Source organism: Mustela putorius, unplaced genomic scaffold, assembly GCF_011764305.1.
Source record: "Mustela putorius furo isolate JIRA1106 unplaced genomic scaffold, ASM1176430v1.1 tig00000835_pilon_pilon_pilon, whole genome shotgun sequence".
Classification (NCBI taxonomy): Eukaryota; Metazoa; Chordata; class Mammalia; order Carnivora; family Mustelidae; genus Mustela; species Mustela putorius.
This window is the reverse complement of record NW_025421492.1, coordinates 1,666,234-1,678,692: the sequence shown is the minus strand read 5'-3', so window position 1 is coordinate 1,678,692 and position 12,459 is coordinate 1,666,234. Positions and strand designations below refer to the sequence as shown.

At 37.7% G+C, this 12,459-nt stretch overlaps 1 protein-coding gene across 5 annotated transcripts in view; it reads left to right on the top strand.

The window, feature by feature from the left end:
• RTTN (rotatin) overlaps positions 1 to 12,459 on the top strand; it is a 154,435-nt gene that overhangs the window by 50,148 nt on the left and 91,828 nt on the right. For all 5 annotated transcript variants that reach the window (XM_013052790.2, XM_004745627.3, XM_045085211.1 and 2 more), the window contains 6 exons: positions 9 to 126; positions 5,486 to 5,582; positions 6,195 to 6,260; positions 8,876 to 9,064; positions 10,378 to 10,617; positions 11,836 to 11,980. In XM_013052790.2, coding sequence (XP_012908244.1) covers positions 9 to 126; positions 5,486 to 5,582; positions 6,195 to 6,260; positions 8,876 to 9,064; positions 10,378 to 10,617; positions 11,836 to 11,980 — 855 coding nt within the window. The remainder of the gene's footprint in view (positions 1 to 8; positions 127 to 5,485; positions 5,583 to 6,194; positions 6,261 to 8,875; positions 9,065 to 10,377; positions 10,618 to 11,835; positions 11,981 to 12,459) is intronic.

Sequence of the window (12,459 nt, the reverse complement as noted above, 5' to 3'; positions counted from 1 at the left end):
CTGGCCAGGTCATAGAATGTTTAATTCAGCCGTGCCTCACGCTCTTGAGGAAAGTTCTTTGTGCCGACCCAGTCATGCGCATGGCCCTCTCCCAGCAGTCTTCTCTTTTGATCCTGCTATTCAGAGGTGAATAAAATAAATTCTGCTAATAATGAGATCAGTCTTAAGCTTTAAGTGTTTATGCTTTAACTGTAGGTCACATTTACTTTCTGTTTCACTAATAGAATAACAACGTTTTTTAGTGGATATGCTGCTAAGAATATCCGTTGCAATGGAAAATGTTTCTTTTGTGAAATTTCCTTGTAATCCTGTTACTGAGGAGGCCTCAGAGCTGAGAAAGGCTGAAGCCTCTGGTTGTTTTTTGCACATTGAGGTGACTTTCATTTGGTGCTCAATTACCTGTTATCTATAAAGAGTGCAAGCTGCCGCTGCTGTCATTATGCCTTCTGTCCCTTATCCATGGCCACAGTCTTAGTCTGCTTGTGCCTTTACATACTGACCTGTGGCGTGGTATCTGGTTGTGTTATTAAACTGACAGTGGGAGTGTACACCCAGTGTGTGTGGGCGGGGAGCTAGGTCATCCCGAAGGACTCTGAGCGCTAGTTTATTTCAAAGAGTGATTCTTTTTTTCTTAACCCATTTCAGTTTGGTTGTATTTAGGTAGAAAAATTCCATGTAGTTTTGTTCTCTTTTTCTTCCTTCTGACTGTTCTTGGTAGAAAGCTTGGTAACATTTTGTGCTATTTTTTTCTGAGAAGTTTAGCCACTGCCTTTAAATAAATCTGCAAGACGCATCTCGATCAAATGTCTCAATATGCTTAACCTTGTTAATTATCATAAGTGATATTTATGTTACAAATATTATTAGGATATACATTAGAATATAGTCATTTTATTTTAGCATTTTTGTTTCTTCTAATGCCATCTGCTTGCCAAGTGAAGAGTACACAGTTTATTTAATAGAAGCATCGAATATAAGTATTGGTAAAGGTCCGAACCAGGTGAAGTTCTAAACAGACTCTGTGTCCAGGCTCCTGCTTTGAGTAGTGCATGAAATTTTACAATTTTTAACAGATCTGGAAGAGTAGTGGTTGTGGATCTTGAGTTTTCTTTAATCCTATTAATTATCTTGCTGATAATCTCACTCAGTAGAATTTCATCCCTAGTTTACCTTTTCTTTGTTTTCTTTTTAAATTTTTACAAATTCTTATTTTTATAATTATGATTTAAATTATTTATAATTTTGATTCAAATTATTTAAGCATTCATGAGCCCTTACTAGATTCGGCACTTTCTAAGTCAGCCTCATCTGTACCCTTTCAGTATTAACAATTTTTCTATTTCGTTGATGTTTGTGAGAACTATTTCAGTGAATCTGAAAATGAATTACAGCACCTCTTATTATGGATTTAGTTTCAGGACAAAGTTATTTATTTATTTATTTATTTATTTATTTAAAGATTTTATTTATTTATTTGACAGAGAGAGATCACAAGTAGACAGAGAGGCAGGCAGAGAGAGAGAGAGGGAAGCAGGCTCCCTGCTGAGCAGAGAGACCCATGCGGGACTCGATCCCAGGACCCTGAGATCATGACCTGAGCCGAAGGTGCCCCAGGACAAAGTTTTTTTTAAAGATTTATTTATTTTTGAGAGAGAGAGCACACATGTGTGAGCAGAGTGGGGGAGGGGCAGAGGAAGAAGGAGAGAGAGAGAGCATTTCAAGCAATTTCCCTACTGAGCACAGAGCCCCACTCAGGGCTCCATCCCACAACCCTGAGATCATGATCTGAGCTGAAATCAAGAGTTGGATGTTTAAGTGACTGAGCCACCCAGGCGCCATGGCAAAATAAGTTTTTTAATCAAGTTCTCTACCAGGAAACTCAATTCCTCAGCAAATATTTATTGAGTACATGCTATGTGCTAGGTACAGCACTAGGCTCTGGGATATATTGATGAGCTTGGTAAATGACCTCCTTGAAGCTTACTTACAGTATAGTTGGGGACTTTGACAAATACACAGTGAAGCATAAAAATACCTATAATAGTGGATTTCCTGGTGCCAGAGGGAAATGTAGATTAGGTGGTGGGAAAACATCAGAGAATGCTTCCAGGAAATGTGGACCCAAGCTGGAATTTCAGAAATGAATAGTTCAGTTAGAGAGGGTTGATTTCAGATAGAGGGAGCCACAGTTAAGTGTGAGAGAGAACGTGTGTTTGAAATGGTGGTTGGTCAGGGATGACTGGATTTTGGGGGCTTCTGGGGTAAGGGGAAGACGAGGAGATGAGGCATGGAGGGCAGTTCAGATGGGGCCTGGTAGGTCACGGGAGACAGCACGGAGAAGCCGTTTAAGATTATTCAACTGAAGGGTATGTGTTTTAGAAAGATTACTCTATCCACAGCATGGTGGATAGGTTGAAGGGGAATAACAATTAAATAATCTATCAGACACACTGCTTTTAATTATAAATTTTATGTAATGACAGAATCCTACCCCTGACAGAATTGCATGGTGAGAACTTAATCATTTATTACACTATCTTGCAGTGAGGAAATTGAGATCTAGAGAGATTTATTGACTTGGCCAAGTTCATAACCAGATAATGGTGGAGGCAAGAAAACCTAAACTTCCTTACTTTAGTCTGTTCGTTTTTGTTTTAAATAATTGCAGAACTTCTATATTCTTACTGTAAAGATTTGAACAGTATGGAATGATAGAAGTAAAATGCTAGAAGTTTTTAAACTTTTCTTTCCTTTCTCAGTTTCCCCAAAGAAGAATGTGCTAGGTATTGTTTGGCATATGTCATTTGGATGATCTTTTCTTTATAGCCATGTTATATTTTTTTATGCTATATACTTAAGTATTGTGTTGCCTTTTTTCAACTGAAAATGTATTTTGAATATCTTCCCATGTTATTACATGTGAGTCTGCCTTATTAAAAAACACAAAATCAAAAAATCACTGCATAATGTTTCAGAATTTCTGTTTGTCATATTTATATTTCTCTCAGATTTTTTCTTAGAAGATTTTATTTATTTATTTGACAGAGAGATCACAAGTAGACAGAGAGGCAGGCAGAGAGAGAGGGGGAAACAGGTTCCCCACTGAGCAGAGAGTCTGATGTGGGGCTCGATCCCAGGACCCTGAGATTATGAGATTATGACTGAGCCAAAGGCAGAGGCTTAACCCACTGAGCCACTCAAGCACCCCTTCTCTCAGATTTTTTTTTTTTAAAGATTTTATTTATTTATTTGACAGAGAACACAAGTAGGCAGAGAGGCAGGCAGAGAGAGAGAGAGAGAGAGAAGCAGGCTCTGCACTGAGCAGAGAGCCCGGTGCGGGGCTCTATCCCAGGACCCTGGGATCATGACCTGGGCTGAAGGCAGCGGCTTTAACCCAGGCGCCCCTCTCTCAGATATTTAGCTATGATAATCATGTTTTATGATCATTTGTGTGTACGCTGTAATCAGAATTGCTGGGTCAAATAGATTTCACAGGATAAGGTTTGGTTTCCCTTCACATCATTCCCACCAGTGGTATTTTAAAGTGCTTATTTTCTTCATAACCTTGCTAAAACCGAATATGTCTCTTTTAAAACAGTTCTTTAATGTTATTGGTGAAAATAATATCTTACTATTGTTTTATTTTCTATTTTTAAAACAGTTTTAGTGCAGGTGATTATCTTTTCATGTATTTATCATACTCAGGTTCTTATTCTATGAATTGCCTATTTTTCTGTTGCATTTAATTTCTTTTTAGTGACTTACAGAATTTTTATATAACATAAATATAAGCCTTATGCCTGATTTTATGTTAAGATTTTCTTCCAACCTTTGTATCCTTTTTAATGTATTTATTATTACATCTTTAGCCTTAACTATTTTATGGAAGTTTATAAAGCTTTTCTGTTACGGCAGCTGAGCTTTTCATCATGCCCTAAAAGGAGGGCCTTTCTAATTCTGAATTCAGGATTCTTTTTTTTTTTTTTTTTTTTTTAAATAAAGTCCTTTTTATTTATTTATTTGCCAGAGAGAGAATGTGGGAGAGAGGGAACGAGAGTACAAGCAGGGGGAGTGGCAGGCAGAGGGAGAAGCTGGCTCCTGCAGAGCGAGGAGCCCAATGTGGGACTTGATCCCAGGATCCTGGGGTCATGATGTGAGCCGAAGGCAGACACTTAACCACCTGAGCCATCCAGGTGTCCCTGAATTGGGGATTCTAAATGGGCTTCTGTTCTTTCTCTTAACATGTTTATAGTGTTGTTTAAAAAAAATTTAGATCTTTATGTAGAACTGGTTTTGGTAAATAGTGTAAGGTAGGGATCTAGATCTTTTTTTTTTTTTTTTTTTAATATTGTAGGCAGTTATATTGCAGTAATTTCTTAGCTCATCCTGTTCCCACTGATGTGAAGTCTACTTTATCATAAATTAAATTCTTACATGTATTTCTGTTTCTTTTTAGCTCATTGATGTTTTTAACCATGTTATTCACATGCTGATACTATCCTTAAGTCAGGAAAAGTATCTCCTTTGAAATTAATTTCTTGTTGCTACTTTCCTTGATTTGCTAACTCTGTATCATGTTATTATTCCCATGTGCTTGGTACCACCAGCATACCTATTTGATTAGAATTTCATAGTTGTCAAGCACTGAGAAGTTGTAGCATAGGGAATGGTACAGAGGTGGGAACTAAGGCTTATTAATGCTATAGTATTTGACCAGGCCACTTCACTAGTAGGACATAATGGTGCTAACTTTGGATCTTATTAGTGCAGAGCAGTTTCCTTTTCCATTATCTTGTAATAAGCAAGAGACACGAATTAAAATGCCACCAACACAAACAGTGTGTTCTGAAGGCCAACCCAAGTTCCATGACTATATGTTTGTAGGAATGGGCAGAAGTGATCAAATAAGTAGATCTTTGAATGAGCAAACTTTAGCTGGAGGTAAAGGACTTGGCAGATCTCCCTAGAAGCTACATTGCTTTGCTTCTTTAAGAACTGAAAGTATAGGGGAACCTGGGTGGCTCAGTGGGTTAAGGCCTCTGCCTTCAGCTCAGGTCATGATCCCAGGGTCCTGGGATCGAGCCCCGCATCAGGCTCTCTGCTCAGAGGGGAGCCTGCTTCCTCCTCTCTCTCTGCTTGCCTCTCTGCATACTTGTGATCTCTCTTTGTCAAATAAATAAAATAAAATCTTTAAAAAAAAAAAAAAAGAACTGAAAGTACACAGTATCTAGTGAGTGGATCTGCAGGTGGGTTTCCTGAGCCAGCAGCATGCGGGATTCACAGGCTCCAGCCCAGAGCTGCTCAAGCAGAAGCTGGGTTTTAGCAAGCCTTCCTGATGACCCACGTGTGTCAGTGTGTCTGTGCTCGTGTTGCAGTTCTCTGAGAATGACCTCTCTTCCCTTGGAGCTAAGATATTTTAAATTTGAAGTCCATTTTTCTAGAGGTAAAAATATTTCATGAAGTTTTGCTTCTTTTTATTTCTTAGTTTCGTTGATATTTCGTGAAAATTGTGCTGTTGTGACTGAAGTCGGAGCATTATTTTGTCTTCTGTTATTTGACGAAGTATCAAGAATGGATATGTGGTGAGCTATAAGAATTGTAAAACTCCTTTACTCTTATTTAAGGTTTCTGATGCAATCTTATAGCAATGCATGGAAATTTCTGAATTACAAAGCTTATACTTTCCATTTTGGTTTGAGTAAACAGTATCAAAAAGTCAAAAAGTGTATTGGCTCGGAAAGTTCCATGAACTTTTTTTTTTTTTTTTTTTAATTTATTTGTCGGAGAGAGAGAGACAGAGAGAGAGCACAAGCGAGGGACGGGGAGGCAGAGGAGAAGCAGGGAGCCCAGTGTGAGACTTGATCCCAGGACTCTGGGATCATGACCTGAGCTGAAGGCAGCTGAGTATCTGATTAACACGGACCCTGATTGAGCAGGATCCAGTGGGAGTGGGACACAGATTCACCTGCTAGTACAGTGCCCACATTATATGAGTAATTTATTATATGTACTCCTAAGCACTAATTTACTCTCTAGAAGCAAATCTAGGTAGTAGGAAAGTGTTCTTCAAATGATAGAGCCAATTGCAGCTCTTGTTTGGTGATTCAGTCAAGGAGCAAATCGTATTTGTTGGATAAAACCATGGTTTACTCATTTGTTTCTTTCCTTGTGTGTGTGTGTTTTTAATGAAATAGGTCTATTAATCCTTCCACGAAACCTTCACCATCGGTCTTCAGTTTGCCTGTCTCAGTTTTTAGAAGGTAAATGATTTACTGTTTTGACATTTGACTTTTTTTGAAGAGAACCTGTTTCAGGAAGGTTTATCTGACATATTAAATCATATGACTTGTAGTGTTTTAATGTTTTCTCACCATGCTGCTTCGGAGAGTTCAGTAAATGCATGGCCCCATCCCCATCTTTCCATCTGATGTAGTTCAGGTGTACAGAAAAGATGAAAGAACTATACAGTGAATGTGTGCTTACTCTCCAGCCTTGATTCAGCAGTTGTTAACGCATGGACTTAGTTTCTTTTTCTCTCTCAATGTATTTATTTATTTGTTTATTTTATGTAATTTTTCTCTGATGCATTTGAAAATAAGTTTCAGACATAATTTCACTTGTCTCCTAATTATTCCAGTGTATACCTCCTTAAATTAAGGACACTCTCCTATATAACCACTGTGCCATGCATGATCACATCTAAGAAAATTAAAAATCATTCTGTAACATAATCCATTTTCTCCAGTTGTATCCAAAATAATAATTACCTCCTAGAGGAGAGCAAGGGGAGAGGGAACAGCAAAACTTTCCGAAGGGTTGGAGATGTTCTATATTTTGTTCTCAATGGTGGTCATGCAAATGAATACAAATATAAAAATTCATCAGGCTATATCTAAATTGGAAATCTATGTATTTAAAGATAAGTAAATTATGTCTTAATAAAATTATAATTAATTTAAAATAACATTCCATAATTTGGCAGGACTTATTATACATACTGTAATCCTTGTCATTACTGTATAATATTCTGTTGTTGAATTTATTTACCACAGTTTATTCATTCTCCAGTCAGAAGGTATTTGGGTTGATTCTGGGCTTCTGTTCCTATATCCGCTCCTGTAAGCATGTATATGTTTCCCAGTGTAGTGTGTAAGAGTTCCTTTTAAATATATTTTTCAGAGTGAAATTCCTTGTTTGTAGACATCACCCACTCTTCATGGTCTTTTGATTTGGCTAAGTAATCAAACTCACATGACTATAATATGCCTTGCTTAGAATGAGATTACATGTGTGGATGCTGGAAGCTCTCTTGGTTTAGAAGACCCATGTGCTAGTAGGAAATAACTTCTTTAGTTAAGTGTGCCATAAGCATAATTTCCAGGACCCCACAAAACAGGTGACTTGTAAGAGCCACAGCACTCAGGGTTGCTCAGAGCTCTGGCTTCCCTTCATGGATTTACGGTTTATTCCTACACCTCCCAGCCCAGATGTAAGTGTCATTTTTGCTGTAAGCACAAACCACAGCTTAGTAACATGTTGAAATTCCTTATCTGTTTGGTCATCCTGGGGCAAAGGGCCAGAATTAGCTCAAGATAAAATTTGTCCATAGAGAAGAACCAAGGGTTTTGTTATTCCTTTACTCAGAGTAATGTTGTCATTTTAAAAATTGTCTGTCTGGCGGATATATAGTAGTTTTGCAAACCTGTTGTGATGTATTACCCTGCACTTTTCTTTCCTTTCTTCCTTCTTGTTCTTGGATTAATTTGCAGTTCATTTTCCAACTTACTAAAGAATTCCCCGTTGATCAGTTGCCATGCCTTTTCTTATTCAGTGCAAGTCCTTTCAAGTGGGCTCTGTGTCCCTTTTGTCAAGGCCCCCTGAGTCTATTAGTATTTTCTTGTTTTCTAGCACAAAGAAATGTCCAAGAATCACCTTTTATTTCCCTATCTGACACCTAGTTTTAGCCCTCTATCTAAGGATTCTTGGTTACTTTTGTGGAATATTTCAATTTTTAAATTTTTAAAACTATCAAACTGTTCAGCCTGATTTATATGTAGTACCCTCCTTTAGCTTATTTATTGAGACACTTTAAATGAAAAAGCACTGTAAAGTTCCTCTGAGAAGTCTTACCCAGTTGTGTTTATCTAATACTAGTCACTAATATGTGAATTAGTGGTTTGGGATATAATTTTTTAGCAAAATGACTTTTTAACATTTGAACATGCTGGACATTACTGTCCTGTTAAACACTGTTAAATTAACTTGGACTGATTTAAGAGCTGTTGCTATTGTATCTGTTCTTGAATCTAAAAATATTTCTGGGTCTTCTTGGTAACACGTAGTAGCCGAGTTTATTGATGATGCAGCTGTGTCCAAGTAAAAATATTAGGTTGTGATTTGGTCACTCACTGATTCCTGTGAACATAAGGCAATTCATTTAGTCTCTTTAGTACTCATTTTGATCATCTGTAAAATGGGTATCAGTGCCATGCATGTAACTGAATGAATGGTGGGTAATATGCAGTGTTTGGCAATAAGTAGGCACTCATGTTCTAGCTGAAACCCTTTATATGTGGCTCACTGTAGCTATAGGCCTTGCCCTGAGGAGGCATTAGTCATCTCTGCTAACAACTCCAGTACAGCACAGAATAAGGAAGTCTTCGAGCAAGAATTTAAAAAGCATTTTGGGGAGTTTAGAGGATGGCAAAAAAATAAGGGAAATACGATGTACAGTTTGATAACTGTTCAGAATAGGAGCTATGAGAGTGATCTCTGCATTATCATGAGAACTAGCACTCATTTATAATAGCTCATCTGTTTGTAGTAGGGTTTAAGAATTTCAAAGTTCATAATTATTTGTATATATTCTCTTTAGGTATCATCTGCCAGTGCGTGTAGTTGGCCACCACGCTGTGAGTCCTTACTCCATGGTTGTGCCATTATCTGCTGACTGTTTGGCCTTGAAGCCAGTCTCAGACATGCTGAGAATAGCTTGGAACTTGTCCTGGTATCATGGGAGTGATAATTTGTTGAAGCAAACAAATTCTGAACCTAAAATCCAAGAGTAAGCTGTTCATATTTAACCAGTTATAAGTGACTAGTTTGGTTTTATTTTTCCTTTAGGTCAAGTGCCTTTTTAAGGTACTATCATCTGATTCTTTTTTTCCACTGAAGATTATAATTTTTACTTTGTTTTACTTTTTAAAATATATTTTGCTTATTTATTTATTTTACTTTGTTTTAAAGATTATTTGTGTTCATTACTTTTTAGAAACTATCACGCAGGGAAATTTAAATTAAAAACCATGTGCTCTGGGGCACCTGGGTGGCTCAGTTGGTTGAGCGACTGCCTTCGGCTCAGGTCATGATCCCAGACTTCCAGGATCGAGTCCCGCATTGGGCTCCCAGCTCCTTAGGAGTCTGCTTCTCCCTCTGACCTTCTCCTCTCTCATGCTCTCTCTCACTCATTCTCCCTGAAATAAATAAATTAAAAAAACAAAACAAAACAAAACCACGTGCTCTATGCTGTTTTAGAGATTATATAAAGTTTGATTAGTTATTATTTTTTTTTCCAGAGAGAATGTACACATATGAACGGGAGTGGAGGTGGGGGTGGGGAGGTGCTGAGAGAGAGGCAGAGAGAATCTTTTTTGTTTTTTTTTTTTAAGATTTTATTTATTTGACAGAGAGACACATAGCAAAAGAGAGAGAGAGAACACAAGCAGAAGGAGTGGGAGAGGGAGTAGAGAAGCAGGGTTCCTGCCGAACAGGGAGCCTCATGGGGGGGTTCGATCCTGGGACTCTGGGATCATGGCCTGAGCTGAAGGCAGACACTTAACAGCTGAGCCACTCAGGTGCCCCCATAGAGAGAATCTTAAGCAGGCTCCATACCCAGCAGGGATCCTGACACAGCGTTCAAGCTCACGACCCTGAGACCATGAATTTAGCTGAAACCAAGAGTCAGACCTCAATCAACTGAGCCACTCAGACACCTCAAGTCTGGTTAGTTAATGGATATAAATCTCTAGGGAAAGTAGTCTGGATTAGAGTCAGAGTTCAGCAAGTGTATGTATAAATGTTACCATTACTTGATGATGATGACGATTACTTTGGAATATCCTACATTCTGATCTGTTACTGCTTTCTTGTTTGTATGAAAGTTATATTTCTGTAAGCAGGAAAATGTCAACACAAATGCTTAGGATGCTAACATAAAACTCTAATTGACAGATGTATACCAGATTTTCTTTTGGCCCTGAGTCAGCCTCTAAAATGAAGATAAAACAGAATTTTTTGAAGAGAGTTTTTAATAAACATAAATGTGGGCTTTTATTTGACTGGTTTTATGTTGCTCTTCCTTTGTTTCTTTTTGTTTAGATTTTCAGATGCATTGAAGTTATCCACAGAGGACACCCTTGCTCTGAAGGTGACACACACAGCTAGTGGACTGAAGGACTGTCTTCATTCCATTGTCGAGGCTGCAGTCCACAGAGAAGTGAGGGCTGCTGTCACGAGGATGAGTTTTTATCTTCTGAATGACAGATTGTCTTTAAAGAGTGGCGCTGGCCCATGTGGGATTACCTTGAAGTCCTTGTCTTGGCACACTGCACTGAACAGGTCAGTATATTACAGCTCAATGCCAGTTTCAAAAAGCAGGATTGAATCATATTTGGGCTTATCTCCACATTCTTGAAGATAAGAGCATGTATTCTTCTTGTTGCTATCGTTAGAGAAATGTTTTGTTCAGTAAGAAAACCTGGGATTTTTATTATGCATAATAAATATATAATAATAACAAAAGGAAAAATTTTCTGAATCACTACATTTTGGACTTAATAATAAACAACACTGTTTTTATATCCTATCATAGAAAATTTTATTTCACTATCTCACAGAAGCAGATGACTAGGATAAGACATGGTTGAACACAGTGAATGTGAGTGTTTATCACTGTCCACATTAAAAGAGCCAAGACATCAGTGAGCTGACTAATAGGTTTGGTACACCTGTGGTGGACTTTTTTATTTTGTTTTGCTTTTGTTTTGTTCCTAAGAATATTACCTCATTCTTCTTACCCTGGATTTCATGAAGTTGATTGCCATGTGGAGATCCGTTAGTAGTTACTGGGAAGGCTCTAGCTCGTGAATGTAATGTGTTGCACCGGTAGCAGATGGCTGCGTTTGAAACCAGCAAGACTGATGGGCAGCCGTTGCCGGCAGTTTTACATGTTACTCTTCATGTGACTTTAGTGTAAGATGTATAACTTTCTATTAAACATAATGTGTGTCGTTTTTAAAATGTGAGGTTAAATGAGTTTCCAAAATGTGAACTCAAAATGGATCTCTCACAATTCAGATCCCTAATTTGGCTTTTCCACTGGTATGTGTTGGAATCAGCCAGTACTTCCTTGTGAGAGAGCTGGCAGTTGAAGATCAGGATTTTTAAAGTTAGTTGTTAAAACACAGCCCTTCTTCAGAATGAAATTGCATACACTCAGAGTTAAATAAATTATAAGAAAAATGAAGGTAATGATTATGCCGATATCATCATTTCCTGATTATTTTGCAACATTTTACTGATACCTGTGTTCTTGAGGTTATTTACATCTGTTATATCTGTGTTGTGAAAATGCCATATAATGGTATGCTGCTGTGCGTCTCTCCACAACTGTTTGTTATGTTGGTGGCTTGCAGTTGACAAGGGGAGAATATTTACACTGTGAAAATAGGCAAATACAAGAAACCATCCCACTCCTTACCTGGTTGCTAAATATTTATCAGCACACCACTTATTGTAAAGAGCTAGAAACCATGATAATTCCCTTTTTTATTGTAGGTTTTTACAGGTGCTTCCTGCTTCCACTGAAGATGAGAAACTGCTAATAGATATTATACATTTTTTAAATAAGTTATTGAAGGAACAAAGAAAAAACTCATCAGTAGAACTTCTAAACTGGCTTCTAGAATTACTTCTTAGACATGTAAGTGTTATTAAGGAATTGAATGGATTTTATGAGACTGACGCGCTGCCTACTGCGTTAAGAAGGCACTTGAATGGATTTTAGATCTGACAAATGATTTATTTATAAAAATTAGTAATGCTTTGTAATGAAAAAGCCTAATTTTTATATAGCCCATGTTTAGTAAAGTGGTCTTATATTGTATGAGACTGTTTACTCAAAACTTTGGAGTCGAGAAGATTTTTCCAAGTTACCTAAGTAGAACCTATAAAGAGGGAATTCTATAAATATAATTACATAAAATTACATGGCAGTGAATAAGACAAAAAAACCCTGTCTTCATGGAGTATATTCTAGGGTGGTGGAATGGACAGAAAACAAAGATTTTCTGCAGAGGGGAGCAATAAGTGTGAGAGGAAACATTGATAACAGACACGGCGGGACGCTACTTTGTGATGGTCATAGAAGGCTCGCCTCTTTGACTAACATTTGGCCAGAGC